The 21,999-nt window shown below is 37.2% G+C and overlaps 1 protein-coding gene across 1 annotated transcript in view; it reads left to right on the forward strand.

Annotated features, from left to right (window-relative positions):
- The window catches only part of SLC12A2 (solute carrier family 12 member 2), a 95,700-nt gene that overhangs the window by 5,900 nt on the left and 67,801 nt on the right, over window positions 1-21,999 (forward strand). Inside the window, exon 2 of the mRNA XM_066382141.1 lies at window positions 20,745-20,864. Within this exon, the coding sequence (XP_066238238.1) occupies window positions 20,745-20,864 (120 nt within the window). The remainder of the gene's footprint in view (window positions 1-20,744; window positions 20,865-21,999) is intronic.

The following is a 21,999-nucleotide window of genomic DNA, read 5'->3' on the forward strand; positions in this document are numbered from 1 at the left end:
TCTTACACTAGGATCTGAAGTTGTGTCTCTTTCATCTCCATACAGAAAATAGGTACTGAATGAAGATTGGTCATTGAATGTATCAAGGTGGACAATTCTTTCCACCTAACAAGGACTTTCTGTAAAACATAAACAAGTATGTTATTTTCCTAAATCCTGTAGCTGCTCCTGAGTGGCTGTGTTGATTCTTGGGCAAGAAATTCCACACACTACTGATTACTTCAGTACATAGCTTGAGTTCTTTAAGGTCACCCAGGAGGAACAAGAATGGGCCACATCTCTGGGGTAAGGAGTAGCTCCAGGATTGAGTAAAGGTGCAACCCTGGTAAGAAATACCGTACTTGCATGTGTTAAGTCAAACTTGGACTATCTGACAATTTTATCAGAGGCTTTACCCTGTGATAAACCCATGCCTCTCGAACTGACATCTGGTTTATCCATAATACTGGATGCTTTCCCCAAGTATATTCCAATTGACTGCCTGGGTAGAAGGAAAGATAAATTTTGGCATAAAATGTGGAAAATAATATGTTATCATTATTAATGCTTTCTCTTTGTGTATTTGTGTTTACTCACATTTCCAATCCTGTGCAGTTGGAATCTAAAGGGCCAAAATAGTGTTTCTTGGTTCTTATATATTCAATGTGTTTGTTTTCATTAATTCCTAATTACATGTTTCATGTATGTTTTTGGAAAGTCGATAGTACTAATGAAATTGATTCCATGATGAAGTGAAAAGAATATGAATTTGATTATTCAGTAAATCCTTATTAAGTACCAACAATACTATGCTAAGTGCTGGGGATACATCAATGAGCACAATAAAATTTGGGGGCTTTCATTCTAATGGCAGGAGACACTATAGGTCAGATGTAATTGTGAAGAAATTGGAGGGTTGATGAATGGTGATTGCTGTTTTAGACTGGTTAGAAAAAGCCTCTCTGATATGGGAGCAGATACTAGAAGGGAGTAAGAGATCACCCCATGCAAAGTGCCTGAGGAGAAGACCACCCTACGCAGAGAACTGCAAACACCAACACCCTGAGATGGGGTTGTGCTGGGTGTGATTGAGAAACAAGGAAGCCACCAAGACTGGAGTGACGAGGGCAGGAGAGTGATAGCAAATCAAAGCAGTAGTGAGGAACAAATATGGGGGTCCTTGGGTTACAACACTGTTCTGTTCCTACAGCAGTGACATAACTCAAGTTTTGTTGAAAATCAAAACCCACCCTAGCCTAAGTCACTTACCTATCCTAACACAGTTGTAAAATAATCTAGAACATAAAAACACAACTAAGACACAGAGAAAGGAAAAGGACACAAACATACTGTACTGGACATTGCACTGTAACAGAAAAAATGACAAAAGAACGGGTAAGTCGAAACACTCAGTCTCAATTTTTTAAGTTTCTATGGGACTGAGTGTTGTAAACTCGAAACGTATGTCGAGCCTGTCATAATTCGACTCCCTGTAGCATAGAACCTTATAGATCATGATGAAGACTTAGCGTATTACTCTGTGATGTAGGGAGCCATGGAAGGTTTTGAGCACAGATGTGACATGATCTGACTTTTAAAAATATTGTTTTGATTGCTCTGTGGAGAATATACTATAAGGGCGTAATGGTGGAAGCTGGGAGACCAGTTAGAAGCCTATTGCACTATTTTAGTCAAGATGATAGGACTTTTATTAAGATTATAGTGTTTGAGACAGAAGTGTTCGGAAACTGGGTATGTTTGAAAGGGAGAATCACTGGGATTTGCTGATGGTTTGGAGAAGGAGGTGTATAGAAATGTTCATGCCTGGGTTTTCCCCTGGCTATAACGGAGTCTATAGGTACGGAGATGGGGAAGACTGGGAAGAGCAGGGTTTGGAGGTAGACTCAAGAGTTGGATTTCATTCTGAAAATTAGTTCTATGATAAAGCAGACATAAAATTTCACGTAGTGATTAGTGAAATATAATAACTTTAAAACCCGGGTTTTCAGTAGTCCTATAAAAATGTGCTTTTATGCCTCAAACTTAGGTAAAGCCATGAAAGTCAGTAGTTTTTCAAGTATATAGACTACAAAGGGGTGCAAACTAATGGATTGATTCCATCAAGTGAAAGTGTTGAGGGATGGACAACAAGGAAAACTACTTAAAATAGTGAAATTAAAAACATGTCCCGGTTGGCTCAGTGGTAGAGCGTCGGCCTGGCGTGCACAAGTCCCGGGTTCGATTCCCGGCCACGGCACACAGGAGAAGCACCCACTTGCTTCTCCACCCCTCCCCCTCTCCTTCCTCTCTCTCTCTCTCTCTTCCCCTCCCGCAGCCAAGGCTCCATTGGAGCAAAGATGGCCCGGGCCCTGGGGATGGCTCCTTGGCCTCTGCCCCAGGCGCTAGAGTGGCTCTGGTCGCAACAGAGCAACGCCCCGGAGGGGCAGAGCATCGCCCCCTGGTGGGCAGAGCTTCGCTCCTGGTGGGCGTGCCGGGTGGATCCCGGTCGGGCACATGCGGAGTCTGTCTGACTGTCTCTCCCCGTTTGCAGCTTCAGAAAAAAAAATACAAAAAACCATGTCAATGACTTCCTATTTAAAATATGAAAGCTGTAATTGGCCAGTGGCTTTATTATTCCATTTTTCACTAGAACCAGTACCAGTGCTCTTAAAGCCATTATGCAAACCATGGAGCTGATAAAGAACTTGGGGATTTCTAATTAGAGGGGAAAATCTGAAAAGTAAAAATAGCTTAGTGGAGTGGTATGTTGTCTTTCAGCAGAAGCTAATTATGGGCTCAGAACTTTCTCTGCTTTAAATGTTCACTATGGGGGTGGTGAACACACAAAACAATATGCCAATAATGTATTAAAGAATTGTATATCTGAAACCTATATAATTTTATTAACAATGTTATCCCAGTAAAATAAATAAAGGCATACATACATAAGTAAATATTCACTATGCTGTTCCTGAACATTTTAGGTTAAGAATTCTAAAAACCACTGGCCTGGTTATTTGTTGGGTTGCTGTGAATTAGTTCATCGGTGTATCTTCAAGTTTAGTATGCAAATTGTTTTGCAGTTTTTGTGGGTATCTGGCTTGGCAGGGCTGGCTTTGATTAGTGGAGGAGGACTTAACCCTTTGAGTAGTACGAACGTTCACATTGTCCTCATGCCTCCTGACCATCCAGAGTATGATTGTAACAAAAAATTTTATTTTAAAAACGTGTAAAGCAACATTTTTTAAAAAGGCAAATGTATGTTCTTGTTTCCATAAATTGGTTAACAAACAAACATGATTTTAAGTTAATAAAACTGGAACTGGAACTATTTTCATTTTTTGAAATAGAACTCACTACTCAAAGAGTTAAAGGGACCCATGACCATCTCCTGTAGTATGACTTCTACCCCATCATTCCACCTAAATAGTTCTGGTTCAGGTCACCAGTCACCTCCATCCTTATCACCAATTCCAGGACACTTTCTCCCCCCCAAGCAGCATTCACCCTTTCAGCAGCATTTGATGTTTTGAAGTTTTCTTATCACTTCCTTGGCTTCCATTATCCCATTCTGTCTTCATTTTTCTTCTTCCTCTCTGGCTTTTTCAGCCCAGTATCTTTTGCAGTTTCCGTTATCTCTAAACTTAGCCTCAAGGCTTGATTCTGGCTTTTCTTTCCCTGCTACTCTCCCTATGCTGTATTCTCTGTCTCTTTGCTAAAGAGTCCCACGCATACCCCTTTTCTGAGTGCTGGGCATCCAGTGCCTGCTGAACATTTTGCTTTGTATCTCAAAGGCACCCCAGACTCACAAACTTGTGATTGCCTCCCTCCCCTTTCAGAAACCAAACAACCCAGGCTTTCTTTCCGTGTGTTCTATGTCTCCGTGAATGGTACCACAACTCATCAGAGTGCACAAGTGAGAAACCTATGAGTCATCCTTGACACTTTCTCATTTCTCCATATCCAGATCATCACTGAGTTCTATCACCTTTATTTCCTAAATATTGTTTTTATCTTCACTTCTACCATCCTAGACCCAACTGCCCACATATCCCTCCTACAGTAACTGGGTTCCCCTAATTCACTATGGCCTCCCATCACTATTGTCCCCAGAATAATCTTTTCAAAACAAAATTGATTATGTCACCCCTTGGCTTAAAACTAGCTCTGCATTCTCTAGCTCTGGCCTACTTCTTCAGTGTGAAAATTACTCAATGACACAATACTTTCCTTTGGCCATAGGAACTATTTGTGATACTGACCATGAATTCCTTCTCCCTCATACACACAGTTAACTTTTCAGTTTAAAGATTTCACATTAATCTTTATTTCTTCAAAGAAGAAGCCTTATTGTCCTTCAATGTAGGACAAACTCCTTTTTCCTTCAAGCTCTTATTTCACTTAGTGATAGTATATTTATTCATACAATTATCTGAATCAACTGAGTTGACTTTATGTTCCATGAAAAGTAGCTTATGTTTGTGGCTGTTTATCATGTTTGTAGTACCTTACATATAGGCATGACACAGCAGACCCTCAATATATGTTGAATAATAGAATTTGTGTTTTTAAATAATATAGCACAAAAGAATCTTAAATGCTTTTATACCTTATATTTGTTATCTAGAATCTATAGGTCATTTGATTGGCAAACTGTCCCAATTTGCAGTTGGTATTTAAGGTGCAAAAATGCTAAGTAACTTGTACAGAATCATAGGGCCTGTAAGTGGCAGAACCAGGGTTGCAACCTGCTGCAAATATTCTGACTCCTAGTTGGTGTTACTTCCAAAGATTTGGACTCCTCAGTTTCACTGTATGGGTATCTCTTTTTCTAGTAGAAAAATCTTCAAAAAGAAATACAAGACAGTTTCTTATAAATAGAATGTTAAGTATTTTTCTTCCATTATGTCTGCATTTCCCTATCTATGTCTCCCAAAACTATGACCTAAAGTTTTAAATGTTCTAGGGTTCTGTTTTTTAATACCTTAATCACTAGTCACATGTTGTTATTAAACTCGGTTTAAATTAAAACATTCAGGCCTGACCCATGGTGGCGCAGTGGATAAAGTGTCGACCTGGAAATGCTGAGGTCGCCGGTTCGAAACCCTGGGCTTGCCTGGTCAAGGCACATATGGGAGTTGATGCTTCCAGCTCCTCCCCCCTTCTCTCTCTCTGTCTCTCCTCTCTCTCTCTCTCTCTCTCTCTCTCTCTCTCTCCCTCTCCTCTCTAAAATGAATAAATTAAAAATAAAAAAATAAATTAATTAAAATATTCGGTTCAGTTACTTGAGCCACATTTTTTTTTTTATATATTTTATTTGTTCATTTTAGAGAGGAAAGAGAGAGAGAGAAAGAAGTGGGGGACAAGCAGGAAGCATCAACTCCCATATGTGCCTTGACCAGGCAAGCCTAGGGTTTTGAACCTGAGACCTCAGCATTCCAGGTTGACGCTTTATCCACTGCGCCACCACAGGCCAGGCTTGAGCCACATTTTAAGGGCTGATGGCTGTTATATTGGACAGTGGAAATATAGGACATTTCCTTCATCACAGAGGTTACAGTTATACAGTTCAAGGGACCATTTTCCCCTTTCCTCATTCCTCCTTTTTCTTTTCTTTCACATTAGGTACCACTAGTGTAAAATTATTAACATTCAGATTTTCTTCTAATTTTGCATGGAATTCTTCCTCTTAGTGCAGTATTTGTTGAACTAGTGGAATTTATGTTTTTCTATCAAAGAATTAAGATCTGGTCTTAAATTGGAAAGGCTATGTACAATTTTATTTTTTTAAAAAAATTGTTTTGTTTTTTTAGAGAAGAAGGGAGAGAAACATTAATTTGTTGTTCCACTTATTTATGCATTCTTGGGTGATTCTTATATGTGCCCTAACCTGGGATTGTACCCACAACCCTGGCATATCAGGACAATGCTCTTAACTAACTAAACTACCCGGCCAGGGTAGAATTTCTTAATATTGTATAAACTGTTAAGAGTTTCTAAAACACTCTTAAGACTACTTACCTGTATCTGGTCTTCAAATCTATCTATGGAGTTGCAGTCACATTTTGCAAGGTTGTGATTTGCCTAAAGCCACATAACTAATTCTTGGTGAAGCTGAATCTTTTTTGAAATTAGGTCTCTGTCTCGCTGTCCTTTTCTTTCAGACCAGTGATTCCCAAATATCTAAAAGAATCACTTGAAGAAAAATTATATGTAAGTAGCTTTTGACAAGCTTTCTGGTGATTCCCAGAAAGCCAGATTGAGAGCCAGTGCCCCAGACCATGTTTTGAGTCTTAATCTTTGGTTGTCCCTGTGACTGTAGTATATAGTTATTTTCTTTGATGTGCTGATTATCAACTTTGATAAACACATATAAACAAGTGCTAACAATCAGAGATCTGACTTTAACCATTAGGTAATTGAATACTAAATTGTATTAAGATGCCCATTATTGAACATCTGCCATATTTCAGGAGCTCTCTCTTGTCTAGGCACAATAGCCTTCCAAACAAGGTAGTGTACAGATAGACAAACTCAGAGGCTAATAGTAACTTGCCCATGTCTGACAGCCAGTAAGTGGTAGATGCTGGAGTTATTTTTTAAGATTTTTTTCCCTTTCTGATTATGGGTTCTATTTTCCTGTTTAGTAATACTTTCAGGTAAAAACTGGTAATGTAGATAATACATTGTAGTGACTTTAGGTTGTGGTTGTTGTTTATCATCTTCTAAGGATTATTGATTTTGTTCTAACGGGTACTTAACTTGCCTAGGTACAAACTTTGAACTGAGTCTTCTTCCCCTTATGGGTAGCTGATGTCTCTTGTTCTGGGTTATGGTTCCAGCTGCTGCTTTTTGAGCCTGCTCCTGGGGGAAGGAGGGTGGTCTCTCCTACACCTGTGTCACTTAGTTGTCAGCTGAGATTTGAGGCTTACTCTTGCTATCATTCCAATTTTTTCCTAGAGATTCCCACTTAATTTTCATTCCTCTGTTGGCTTTTGGGCTCTCTTCTCTGATAATTTAAGACTTCACTTACAGCCTTCTAAGTTATATATGGTACATTTGGGAAATGCTCTCAGTTAAAAAGGGCAGTGAACTCAAGGATCTCACCCAGAGCAGCTCTGTCTATCAAGAGTATTTCCTTTTCTGGTCTTTGCTTTTTGTCCACTTGCCCTAGGTTCTTTTCCATGAATATATAATTAAGCTATTACCTTCAGAAAAAAGATTTGCCACCTCTGATCCTGTTTCCTTCTATAGAAAATGATACTTCATAGTGAGAAATAATGGTATGTTCATGTGAGAAATACATGAAATGCCAAGTACATGCCATGCACTAAACGTAATATTTTTGTGTTTCTCCGTGTATATTGTTTTTATAATATTTTGCCCATTTATGATTCCACTAGTCATGTATTTATATCCTTGACTACTTTTGGTTCTTATTTTAAAAATAAAACAATTTGAAATGTAGTTTACATTGTTATATAAATGAATGCTAGAAGGTACAAATTTACTGGTAATTTGGATTAAAATGCTTTCAAGTTATTAGTTTGTTGACATTAGCAAGTTGTATAGGATTTGAAATGATACATAATTATGTCATTATTAATGCATTCTATTGTAACTCAGTCTTGAATGATTAGTAAAGAAATGATGGGCTAGGTAGAGGACTGAACTCTGTGACTGCAGTCAGCAGTTCTGACTTGGTTCATTGTAAAGTCACATGGCCAAACCATCCACTTTTCTCTGTGGCACTTGAGTTTTGAGCTTTGCATTAATGCCACTGGATATTAATCGACCATTGTTAACGAGAGCAGATTGGATTCCTGTAAAACAATACTTTGTTTTGAGAGAGTAGTCTGCATGGGGAACATTACACTGAATACACCAATCACCGACAGCACGGATAGGAAATGTTGGTAACTTTGGGATAATATAATTGGCTAGTACTTGATGAAAAAAAAAATGTTAGAATAAACCCAGCAACTTTGGCATCTAAATTTGCATATGCATACACATCATATTTAATTATTCATTTGGCTATGTTTCATGAAACTAATTTAAGATTTTGGCTTACCCTAGTATTAAGCAGATGCTATTAAACTATAGTATATATATTAGAAATTTTTACCTTGAAAGTATCTTTATTAATACTTCAGAGGTTTGTTTTTAGGATTTAAATGTAGCATTTTTTGGTGAACATTAACATTCTTGGAGTGTAATTTTGGGTTTATTTAAGTCAATAATAAGATGTTTGTTAATAAAACAATAAATTCTTATATATTAAGAGTGTCCTAAAATAAAGATTCTCACTCCTTTGGCTGTCACTAACAGAGATTTAATTTGCTTAATTAAAATTGGGCCCAGAAATAATGATAGTTTTGCTTCTATTCTCAGACTATGCAATCCAACATGAACCTGCTGTAAAATGCTTAAAGTTGCCACTAAAGGAAATAGGGAAGGGAGAGAGCGGTCCTTTACTAAGCATGGTTTTAGTTATAGAGAAGTTGCAAAACATTGCTAGTAGTGTGATCCTTGATCATCAAAGCTACATTCTTCACACTGTACCCAATTGATTTCCGATGGTGTAGGACAGGGGTCGGGAACATTTTTGGCTGAGAGAACCATGAATGCCACATATTTTAAAATGTAATTCTGTGAGAGCCATACAACGACCCATGTATGTTACACATTATCCAATAAAAATTTGGTGTTGTCCTGGAGGACAGCTGTGATTGGCTCCAGCCACCAGCAACCATGAACATGAGCAGTAGGAAATGAATGTTTTATATTTTTAATGTTGTTATTTTTTTTACTAAAGATTTGTCTGCGAGCCAGATGCAACCATCAAAAGAGCCATATCTGGCTCGCGAGCTATAGGTTCCCAACCCCTGAAGTAGGAGGTGATAAATCCTTTCTCACCGGGCAGAATAGTGATGCCATGTTTGTATATAAAGGTCATTGTTTTTTGTTCTATTCTTCCAGAGGTAATCTTAAATTCTGCCAATATCATATTATAAGAAACTATGTATAATGTCTAGATGAACAATATTTTACAGCATTTATTTTTATGTACTTACTCAACATCTAGTTATTTAAACTCATGACATGGGCAATTGCAATGATGGAACATTTATTTCTTGTTTATAATAATACCCAAACTTTATTTAGCACTTATTCTGTGTTATAGCAGAAAAAAAAATTAAAAAAAGAAATGTATAACTTAATCAAATGATCGCCACCCAGATCAAGAAGTATAACATTGCTGGTACTCCCAGCAATCCTCAGTGCACTCCTTCTGATCCCTCTGCCAAAGCAGCTGCTGTCATGACTTGATAATTTCCTTGGGCCTTTGTTGTGATTTTTTTCCCCCAAAAAAGGCTTTTACTATCTTTATGTATTCTTTTTTTTTTTTTTAAGTGAGAGGAGGAAAGACAGTGAGACAGAACCCTGCATGAGCCCCTACTGGGATTCACCCAGCAAACCTTATCTGGGGCCGATGCTTGAATCATCTGAACTATCCTCACTGCCTGAGGCTGACGCTCGGACCAACCAAGCTACTGGCTGTGACAGGAGAAGAGAGAGAGAAGGGGGACAGGAAAGGCAGAAAAGTACATGGTTGCTTCTCATGTGTGCCCTGACCTGGGATCGAACTTGGGAAGTCAGCATGCTGGGTCAATGCTCTATCCACTGAGCCAACTGGCCAGGGCCACCTTCATGTATTCTTGAAGAATATTACAGTTGACTCTTGAACTATGCAGGTTTACTGTGCTGGTTCACTTATTTGTGGATTTTTTTTCAATAAATACTATAAATGTATTTATAATTTTCTTAATATTCTTTTCCCTAGCTTACTTTAAGAATATAGTATATAATGCATTTAATGTACAAAATATGTATTAATCAACTGAGTTTATGTTATTGGTAAGGCTCCTGATCAATAGTAGGCAATTAGCAGTTAAATTTTGGGGGAGGCAAAATTTATATATGTATTTTTGACTGCACGGAGGTTGATGCCCCCTAATTTCTGCATTGTTCAAAGGTCAATTGTAGCCTTGTTTTGCTTGCTTTAAAATTTTATATTAATGAAACTCTACAGTACATTCTTATCTGCCATCTTTGCTCAATGTGTGTGTTTATATTTATTGATTTTCATTGCTATTCCATTTTTATTCCAGTGCGTGAGATGCTACAATTTATTTACATGAGGAGGAACTGTATGTTGGGTGGACTGGGAAGGAAGTTGCTATTTCTAAGCTAAGAGCTAAAGGATAAGGAGCCCAGCCACACTCACAGTGTTACAGGCAGAGGGAGCAGCAAGCACAATGTCCCCCAGGGGAAAACACTTTAAACCCCATATTTTAGCAATAAAGTAATATTAGCTAATTAAATATTTTAGTTAGAGCTCTTTTTAATAATTTTTTAATTTAAAGGGTAGGAGTTTGAGGGGTAGGGTTAATTTTCAAAGAAAAGAAATAGAAATTGGAACATGATCTATGGTTAGAAAAATATAGAAACTTCACTCTAAAATGTAAAATAATACATTTACTTTAATCATGTCAATACTTTATGTGTGGTAAGAAAATATTAATGACAAATCTCAAGAATTCTGTGTGGGTAATTTATTTTTCAAGATTTCCTGAATGAGCATGCATGTGTATGTGGGCCCAGAGGTCGAGGTTGCAATGGTAAAGCATATAAAGGAAGAAAAGACCTAGTATGGCCTAGAACATTTGACTAAATGGAATTGCTAGTTTGAGCTAATGTGGATAACATCCTAGGTAACCTAAAAATGATTGGCTATTTTACCTATCCTCTCCACCACAACAAATCTGTCTAGGACATAGTTTCATACTTAAATATCTGACACGCCTTCCAGATGGGTTATGTTTGGACACTAGCAATTCTTTCTCCTCCATAGGTGGTCTGGTGCAGCTGTCTTAACAGTCCTGTAGGGCAGAGCATCAGAGACCCTGGGGGAATATCTACAAAGCACAGAGATGTTTAAAAAATCCCCTTGGGTGCTGTCCCTTGCAGAACTCCTGTGCTTTCTATGAGGACCATGTCAGAAGTCTGTAGGTTAGGAAGGAGAGATGAAGCAAGGTAAAGAGTGAAATGGCTGGGGAGTTGGGAAGTTTAAGTAGGACTGTTTTCTGAGTTGCCTGATTTGTCTATCTTTTGTTCCCTTGCCCAGAATAGATACCCACTGTGAGTCTGTGCTTCTGTGTAAAGGTCCATAGAGGAACAAAATATGTTTTTAGGATCACCACTAGAAAGTGGTTCTTAAACTATTGTAATTCACTAACTTACATAGTATTATAAAGATTGTATAAGATAAGATATTTGTTTACAAAAAATAAACAAGGGTGATTATTGAAGATGAAGAAAACTGCAAAGAAAGAAAAATGTAATATGAGATTATTTTAGTTTTTCATTAAGACAAAGTTATATGTATTGGCTAATCATTTTCCTGCTGTCCCAAAATATGAGTCAAACAGTGACTAACCCTGCCAAATGAAGACCAGGCAATTACACTGTGTAGCTTTCTGATCTGGAAAATAAAATTTAGATCCCCATCACAATTCATGTGCATTTTTTCACAGTAAATCAACCTGACTAAATAATCTAAAGTGACAGTATGTATTTCAGGGACAGGAGGAGAATCCCTCATTGCGGGAGTTGGTGACAACTTTGATCTTCCCATAATATAAAGGGTCTGATTTTCACAACAGATGCTACTGGAGCAGCACTGTGGGCACTGAGAGCTTGAGTTGTTTCCGGGGAACTGCTGCCCTCACTCTGCATGTGATCTTGTTCTTGATGGAAAATGGCCAGGCACTGAAAAGGCAGGTCACCTAGGACTAAGTTTCCTACTACCGTATTTCCCCGTGTAGTGTATAAGACTCTCCCATGTATAAGATGCACCTTAATTTGGGGGCTCGAAATTTGAAAAAAAAATGTATTACATAAAGTTATTCAACTCGTTTTATTCATCATAAAATTCATACATCTCATCACTGTCAAAGCTCCCATCCATTAGCTTGTCCTCATCTGTGATGATGAATCACTGTCTTCAACAATGAGCACAAAAAAAGCGGGAATGCAAGTAAAAAAATCTAACCACTGTATAAGATGCACCCAGTTTTTAGACCCCAAGTTTCTCGGGAAAAGTTGTGTCTTAAACATGCGGAATACAGTAATTCTTTTGAAATATATAACTTAAGACAGTCACGTTTTCATATTTCTGATGTGGCACTGGCACTTAAATATTATCAAATTGGGCCCTGGCCGGTTGGCTCAGCGGTAGAGCGTCGGCCTGGCGTGCAGGGGACCCAGGTTCGATTCCCAGCCAGGGCACATAGGAGAAGCGCCCATTTGCTTCTCCACCCCCCCCCCCTCCTTCCCCTCTGTCTCTCTCTTCCCCTCCCGCAGCCAAGGCTCCATTGGAGCAAAGATGGCCGGGCGCTGGGGATGGCTCCTTGGCCTCTGCCCCAGGCGCTAGAGTGGCGCTGGTCGCGGCAGAGCAATGCCCCGGAGGGGCAGAGCATCTCCCCCTGGTGGGCAGAGCATCGCCCCTGGTGGGTGTGCCGGGTGGATCCCGGTCGGGTGCATGCGGGAGTCTGTCTCTGTCTCCCCCCGTTTCCAGCTTCAGAAAAATACAAAAAAAAAAAATAAAAAAAAAATCAAATTGTATCATGAGAATTCTCAGCTGCCTTATGTGGCTGTCTTATTACAAATTGGTCTTTATTTAGAGAGCCTCAGGATTCCATTATCTCCATTTTACAGATTAGAAAATAATTTTTCACAGGAAGGCTGACTTGACAAGAGTATTATTGAACAGACACCTAACTTTCTTTTGACTGTTAAGCACTTAAATTAATAGATGCTACTGGGTATAGTGGAAAATACCCTGGATTAAAGACAGAAAACCTACCTTTCATCTCTAGTCTTTACTATAAAAATATCAACTCTAGAAGGGCTGGAAAGTACCAAGTATGGTGCTCGATAAAGTTGATTAATAAGTTTTTTAATGAATGAGTGGAAGGATGTGATTGTGGTTTATACCCAGAAAATTTTTCTCTTCAAATTCAAAATTGGGAAAATAATAGAACATCAGTAATTACTTTGGACATTTTAATATATTAAGTACGGTTAAGGGAATGGAACATATTTCTCTTCAAAGAGAGTCCATATTTGAGCATCCTTAATCCTACCTGTAGGCAACATTGTGGCATCCTTAAGACCCAAACAGATACTTTGATATATCTTTGTTCAATTGGTCTTTAAAATGATAGTAAAACAAAAACCCAAACATTTTCTCCTTCCAAATTAAAAAACAAAACAAAACAAAAAGCTTATTGTTTTCTGTCTACTATGGCCTGAAATTGATGAGCAAAGGACCCTTTAGCCCAACCTTTACCAGTTAAACTGTAAAAGTAGCATAAATTTGTACAGAAAATGAATAGATTGGTAATAAACATTGCCAGAAATGTATTTTATTAGTACTTTAAACTGTTAACTTAGAAGTCGCACTGTTTAAATGATCGTGATTTCTCTTTGCACAATGATAAACATCTTATTAACTTACTCTGGAAAAAACGTGATCATGGGTCATTTGATGACAATACAACCATCTTTCATGGGTATTAAGTCCTTGGTTAGTGACATTGCAAAGACCACTTTACGCTATGCTACCTAGTACACCTGAGATACAAATTTTGTGAACTTAGTAACTGGGATGTTCAAAGAAAGAGAAAAAACTTATATTTTAATGTAATGTGTACTTACAGCATTTAACAATGAGAAAAAAGCACATTGGTATGCACATTTGGGAACTGATAAGGATGTAATGTACACAGAAGACAGTCCTGCCCTTGAAGTTACAGAGCTAGTTAAAGCAGTTAAGTTTTTTGTTTTGTTCTGTTTTGTTTTTTTTTCAGAGAGAGAGAGGGATAGACAGGGACAGACAGGACTGGAAAGAGATGAGAAGCATCAATCATTAGTTTTTCATTGCGCGTTGCAACACATTAGTTGTTCATTGATTGCTTTCTCACATGTGCCTTGACTGCGGGCCTTCAGCAGACCGAGTAATCCCTTGCTGGAGCCAGCAACCTTGGGTTCAAGCTGGTGGGTTTTTTGCTCAAACCAGATGAGCCCACACTCAAGCTGGCGACCTCAGGGTCTCGAACCTGGGTCCTCTGCATCCCAGTCCAATGCTCTATCCACTGCGCCACCGCCTGGTCAGGCGCAGTTAAGTTTTTGATTGTAAGTTTTTTAAAAACTTGGTTAAGTATTGATTTTTGACCATTGTTTTTAAAAGAAATCTGATTTCATCATAGGCTGTAGCTAAAATACTGAAGAAAATTATAGGGTTAGGAAATAAACAGCTTGATTTTATGAGAATTTTTTTATTGAAAAATCATTGAACCAAGTCATTGTGTTATAAGTATGTTTTCTCTTGGGTCAAGCGGAATTGAAATGTGTTCTTTGTTATATAAAAGATAAATCAGTGAGTTAAAAGACAAGTTAATTTCTGGATATTGGAAACTAAGAACACTTTGTAAATATATATTTAAGACGTGCAAGGAGGAATAAATCTAAAATACATCTTACATTATAAAAGACTTTAATTATTAAGGACTTAATATCTTTCTGGTCAAATTCTTTTTTTGATAGTTAAATTTTCACTGAAAGCTTCGGAAATAACTAATCAAAAAAGAGAAATTACTTTTTTTATTTAGAGAAAAGTGCTGTTCATTGCACATTGACAATTTCTTATTTGGTAAGAATCAGAATAGTAAATGTTATGAAATATCCAAGTGGCAACATCAATATTTATACACAGGCCGAAATTCAGAGGAGAGGTCTAATCTGGAAATGAATGGGGGGCCTCACTTACTCCTTACAACATTTAGATGTTGCTTATAGCTACGGGTCTGGTGAGATGACCTTAGAAAGAAAATATAAGTGAAAAAAGGAGACAGGTTGGGACCAAGTGTTGAAGGGACTCTTACTATTTAATTGCTGGGTAGAAGAGGCTCAGAGAAAGTACAGTATTTCAAGAAAGAGAGAGTGGTTAACCATATCATATGTTGTTTCAAAAGTCCGTCGAGATAGGGACTGAAAAATGTACATTAGACTTGGCAGCAGGAAGGTCTTTGGATGTTTTATAAACCAGTTTGGTGTTGTGGGGTAAAGCTAGGTTGGTGTGCACTGAGGAGTGTGCTGTAGTATTTCAGCAGGTTTGGGCATTTGGTGACGGATAAGGGGAGCAGAGTGCAGTAAAATGTCAACCATAGTTAAAGGAGAGAGAATGATCAAGTTGAGGTGGAAAGTTGAATATACACGAGATAAGACATTATCCACAGTGTAAAAATCCTCCTTTTCTCTACTGCCTACAAAGAAATAATGACCATGGAGACCAGAGGTCTTATATTTCATTCTTGTATTTTCTATATCCTCAGAAAAATGTTCAACTCTGTTCTCTCTGTAAGGTTCTCTTTTCTTTGTTTCCATAGCTTCACCCACTGGCTTGTGTGCTGGCCCCTCTCCTAAGTTCCAGTCATGAATTTTTTAACTGCCTGGTAGAACTCTTAATTGTCTCATGGCTCCTCAAATTCAACATGTCCAACTGAGTTAATCATTTCCTTTTCAGGCTGACATAATTTACTAGTTCTCTATTTCTTCATTAAGAAATCCTTCTATTTACTGAGGGTCTTCCCTTACCTCCTGTCTTCCTTGCTTCCCCATTGTAGTCTCACCTCACTCACCCTCAGTCCCCGCTTGGTAGGCTCAAAATCACAATGCTCATTTTTGAAGGGTTGTTGCCCAAGTAAGTACAAATTAATTTATTACACCTCATTTAATATGGTGTTATCTCTAAAATCACTTATGTTTGATGTTTTATCCATTATGTGAAAAAACAAAAACTCATCATTTCTGTGAAAATAGCAGGTAGATTGAAGTTTTTATTTATGTACCTATGTATCAGCATAATTAGCATAATATATATCAGTTCATGATAGTAATAAATGTAAAATTTTCCCGATTATAAGATTTTTATGCAGTTTTTAATGTATGCAAGCCAAATACCCTACGTGACAATTGACTTCTCTCAGTTGGATGTATTTACAGAAATATAATGCAGGTATCCCACATTTTTTGAAAGTTCATTTTATGCCACCTTGCTTTTACAAAAGACCTAAAATTAGTATCTGTTTAAGCTGACTGAAAAATAAAAGTCTAAAGAGGATTTTTGCTTTATAAGAAAACAAAAAGTGAAAACAGCATTCAGCAGTTGTTTTGTAGAGAGCCTCTGTTGAAGCAGGCCACAGTGAGAGTGGCGCCACCAACCGGCTTCTCTGGGAACTACACTCGCTATCAAACTACCATCAGTTGTGAACCCTGTGTGAGCAGCTGTGCTTTGTCTCAGTTTATTTTGTGCATCTGTTAGCAAGATTGTCTGAAACTAATTGCTTCTTCACTTTCCACCATTTCATCTTATAAAAGGTTTTGTAGATACCCTGTATTTTTGGATAGTAGGGGAAACTTATATGTGTATTCTACTTTGGTTTCCTCTTACTTCAGGAAATTAACATAATTGTAAACCCAATTCCATTATATTTAAATCTATTGATTGAATTATAAATAACGTACTTGTTTTTTAATTTTTAAATTGTATATTAGAGATGACTGACATACTTTTTGAAATAGAGCTATTGAAACATGGTGAGGAAGATAAACTTTAATTTATGTGGACCCATCTTTATTTTAAAGCAGTTTCATACATATTATACTATGGAAAATATTACTTTTTTAAAAAAAATGTTCCATTGATAGAGAGAGAGAGAGAGAGAGAGAGAGAAGGTAAAGGAAAGTATGAGAGAGAAGCATTAACCCGTTGTTACACTTAATTGTTCCATCTAGTTATGCACTCAGTGATTGCTTCTCATATGTGCCCTGACCAGGGATTGAACCCATGCCCTCAGAGTGCTGGGACGACACTTCACCCACTAACCCACCCAGCCAGGGCTACTTTGTTTTTTAATATAGTTCTCAATTTAGTGGAAACTAGCATAATTACTACTAAACCTTCAACTTCAAAGTAGAAATCTGATGAACACCCACAACAAAAATTTTAAGATGCCTGTATACTTTTACAATTTGGAAAACATGCCCACATCAATACTTAGTCTTGCAAAGAGTTTCCTATTATATACACACATCTTTAGTTTTCTTTTTACAGAGATGGGAAGAGAGATGTCTTTCTGTGTATATTATATACATTATATTTTTTGGTAGTACTTGGAGGTTATGTAATATTTTAAAGTATTTAATAAATTAACTGCACAGTATTAAATATCCTAGAATGAACATTAAGGAACTGCTGTATACTTTAGATTTAATTGAATTAGCAGGCAAACATTTTATCCTGGTGTTTTTTCTTTTTTTTTTTTACTCTTTTCCAAGTGAGAGAAGGGGGATAGACAGACTCCTGCATGCACCTCAATTGGGATCCACCCAGCAACCCCCATCTGGGGCCAGGCTTGCAACAGTGCTATTTTTAATGCCTGAGGAAGAGGCTCTGTGGGGCTGTCCTCAGCGCCTAGCCATTGCGCTTGAACCAATCGAGCCATGGCTGCAGGAGGGGAAGAGAGAAGAAAAAGGGACGTGGGGTGGAGAAGCAGATGGTCGCTCCTCCTGTGTGCCCTGGCTAGGAATCAAACTCAGGACATCCACATACCTGGCTGATGCTCTACCACTGAGCCAACTGGCCAGAATAGTATCCTGGCTTTTGTTTGAATAATTGAACAGTTAAGTTATCAGTCCCTATGAGAAATCTTTTTCTTTTTTCTATTTTTAATTTGATGCTTGACCATCTAGAACATATCTAATAGTGGAAATAACCGAAAGTGGGTTGCTCTTGTGACTGAGCTACACAGAATCCTGGTCATAATTTCTATTTATACATATTTCTAACAAGTTTAATGGTTACTGGTTTTCATGTGTATGCCAGAGTCTAAGTGAGGCAGAGAGAGAAATATAGGCAGACACATTGATTGAAATGAGGACAGTCTACAGCCTGATACAAGAGATTAGAAAAATGACCAGAAGTAGTCATTTTAAGAAGTATTCATGACCCAGCAATTCCATTGCTAGGTGTATACCCAAGATAAATGAAAACATACATTCACACAAAAACTTGTAGACAGATGTTCACAGCAGTGCTATTCATAAAGCCAAAATCTGGAATTAGTCCAAATGATCATCAACTGATAAATGGGAAAATAAAGTAGGGTAAATCTGATAAGTGAAATATTATTTGGCATTAAAAAGCAGTGAAATACTGATATATACAATATCAGAAAAACCTTGAAAACATTAGGCTAAGTGAAAAAGCCACACACAAAGGCCACATATTGTATGATTTCATTATTCCATTTATATGAAATTTAATATAGCAAATGCACAGGGACAGGAAGCTGGTGAGTGATTGCCAGGCGCTGGAGGAAAGGCATAGTGGGGAGTGACTGCTGGTGGGTGTGGAGATTCTTTTCAGGGTGACGAAAATACTGATTGTGGTGACAGTTGTACAACTCTGTGAATATACTAAAAATAATTGACTTGTGTGCTTTATGTGGGTGGATTGTGTGGTGTGTAAATTATATCTTAATAAAACTTTTTTAAAAGTATAGCAGATTGGGGTAATTGAAAAAATTTATGGGAGTGGTTCTAGATACGATAAGCCTGAGGCATCTCTTACAGGACAGTAATCATTGACAGGTAGGTAGTTTTGAAACTTTATTGAAAGGGAAATTATTATAATTAATTTCTCTTAGGATATATTTTAGGTTTGTGAACTATCAGAAGTGGTTAACATTAAAGTTCATTTTTTAAGTTCTTAGTGAGCTTTGAATGATTTATTTTCTGTGTATTTCACATAAAGTATTAGCTTTGTCTCAGTGCAAACATGGGAATTAGTTGAAAATTTGATTATTTTTCTCTTGACATTAAAAAGCCTAGGTAAAAATAATTTTTAAAAGATACACTTAAAGACATTATCACATCTAACTTATAATGTTTTTGTTATTGCTGAAAAATCTAAATATTAGCAGTAGTTAAGATATATAAGTTGGAATCTAAGAGCTAATCTATGTTGATAGTACTTTGAAAAAGCATATAGCAATAATGCATTAGACAATTAAATGAGTCTACTTGGCTAACAGATATTGGTCAAGGGAAATAGGGAAGTTTGGATTATGACAGATTTTGCTCTGTGGTAACACAGAACTTGCTACACATCATTTGTATGCAAACATTTGCCGACCTGTGGTGGCTCAGTGGATGAAGCGTCTACCTGGAATGCTGAGGTCACTGGTTCAGATCCCAGTCTTACCCAGTCAAGGCACATACAGAAGCAACTACTACTATGAGTTGATGCTTCTGGCTCTTCCCCTCCGCCCCCTTTCTCTCTTTTTCTCTCTCCTCTCTCTAAAAATCAATAAATAAAATCTTTTTAAAAATTATCTATATTCAGAATTCACTGGAGGGCATCACCCACTGAAAATGTTTTGTTTTTTTTTAAAAAAGTACCATAGGAAATATAGATCAATTTTCAGGATTAAATAAATAATTTTGGTGGCTCTTCTGCATTTAAAGAAAGACATCTGAAATACAGTTGGTTTTTGTTCCCAGCTGTTGAGAATAGTGGTAGAGGAAAACTATGGGGATAGTGTTAGGGATGTGATTCTAGATCTAGAACATTTTCTATCTCCCAACACTTCCCTTCACCCTTGATGATCTGTTTAAGGCACTGTTACTAGAAATTTGTCATAACTTGGATATGTTGGGACTGAACAAAAGTTGAGAACCAAGGAGAGGAAAAGAAAGAAAATAGAGAACAAAAAAAATAAGAATTATAGAATTAGACATGAAATGTAAAAATCTAAGAAGAAAACATTGGTTATGGAAATGGCATTGTATCAGCAAGTTCATACCTGAATCTAAGATTACAAAAGAGAAAATTTAGAGCACTGAGTGACTGAATGCAGATATCGGGAGTGAGTTAAGAGAGGCGTTGAGAGTGAATGCCGGGATCCTTGAGAACCCTGCTGTCATGGATATTAAAGAGAGAACTTCGTTGGTGATGAAGAGGAGTTTTAAATTGTTGACACTAAAAGCTCAATGTGGGGAAGATGCCATATAGGCAATGTGAAGTTGTGACTGGAGATACAAAGTCTAAATTGACTGACCTAGCTAGCCTGTGCTTAGCAAATAGTATTTATTGTGTTGTCCAGACACCACCAAAGTGTAATTAAAAGGTGAAATTATTAAACTGGGTTTACTGTCATAAGATTTAAAATATTTGCTCTGGCTGGGTAGCTCTGATGGTTAGAGCATCGTCCCAATATGCCAAGGTTGCAGGTTCAATCCCCAGTCAGGGCACATTCAAGAATCAACCAATGAATGCATAAATAAGTGGAACAACAAATTGATCTCTCTCTATCCTTTCCTCTCTTTCTAAAATCAAATCAAATAATAAAAAAAAAAAAAAGATTTAATTTTTTAAAGCTCAGTAAGTTTTCTTTCACTTCACTGCTTGACATTTTCCTCAGGTAAAATATTCAGAAACCTTTGATTCTTAGAAATCTGTACTGTGTGTCCTTCTAAATATGGTTAAGTTTATTTAGTGATGTTTGCTTTTATTAGGTGATTTTAAATTTTAAATAATTCTTAAGCATAATTCACATTTTTCATTTTATAACCAGGAACCTTTTGAGGATGGCTTTGCAAATGGGGAAGAAAGTACTCCCACCAGAGACGCCGTGGTCACGTACACTGCGGAAAGTAAAGGAGTCGTGAAGTTCGGCTGGATCAAGGGTGTATTAGTATGTACATATCGACTTAATTTTAGAGTTATAGCACTTGTATTTATTGTAAAATCTTCCTAATCTCATTAATTCAAAGGGAGATCTTTTTTCTCGTTTTTAAACTTTTTTGGTCTGAGTGTTATAGAAGACCAAATTAATAACTTGTACCTCCTTTCCTTATGCATATTAAATTCAGTAAAGGAAACATTTTAAATTTAATTCAACTATACTTGCTATACTTGATACCTCTAACATGTATTTATTGCCCCTTGTAAATTTCACATATTGTTATGTGTCAGTAATTAAGTAAGAAGCTGTTAAATTAATGGGGCATCAGGATCAAGAAGGCTGAGCAGGCAGTAGAAATATGTCTGTTTCCTTTTCTGCTACCCCATTATCTTTTGACAAGAAATTTATAGATGTTTCAGGGAACAGAATAGGAAAGATCCTTTCCTTAAGTGTTGAGGTCACTTCAGTAATAGACAGTTTTAGGTGATTAAGGTTCAGATTTGCTTGTTTTTCTGTGTTTGAATGTGCACTAAGGAACTGACTAGAGTAGACAGACTAAAATGACCTCACAGTGGGACTCTGAAAGCACTTAACTGGAGGAGTATTGACACTTAGGGGAGAAGTAGAGGGAACATCCCAGTTCTAGCAGTAATTTTATAGCCTAGTCAATAGAGTGAATGTGCAGCTCTAGATAGTTTAGTTTGCCTAGTCTTAGCTTTTAGTATTTTAGAAGACTATGTTCTATTTATAAGCACAATAAACAAATGTAAAATTAAATTGGGGAAACTGTCTCACAGGATTTTTGAAAGATATGTCAACAGTTGGCATTTTGTGTTGACAAATATTATGTAATACATCTCATAGAAATTATGAAATGGTGTTACATAAAAAAAGCAAAAATTAAGCTTACAGGTATTGACAAAGGGGAACATAAGTTACTTTTTTTAAGGGTTGACATCTGCCTTTCTTGTTCAGTTGCTTCTGCTGCTTCAGATCATTGTGATGGGTATGGGAATATGGGGGTATATACACACGATCACATACTATGTTATGCTCAGGTTAGCTCACATGTAAGTTCTCATTAAGCTCTTTTAAAGAGCTGTTAAAAGGGAGGGTTAAGAGTTATAATTAAAATGTCTTTCTG

The sequence above is a fragment of the Saccopteryx leptura genome, chromosome 4 (genome assembly GCF_036850995.1).
Source record: "Saccopteryx leptura isolate mSacLep1 chromosome 4, mSacLep1_pri_phased_curated, whole genome shotgun sequence".
In the NCBI taxonomy this organism is placed as follows: Eukaryota; Metazoa; Chordata; class Mammalia; order Chiroptera; family Emballonuridae; genus Saccopteryx; species Saccopteryx leptura.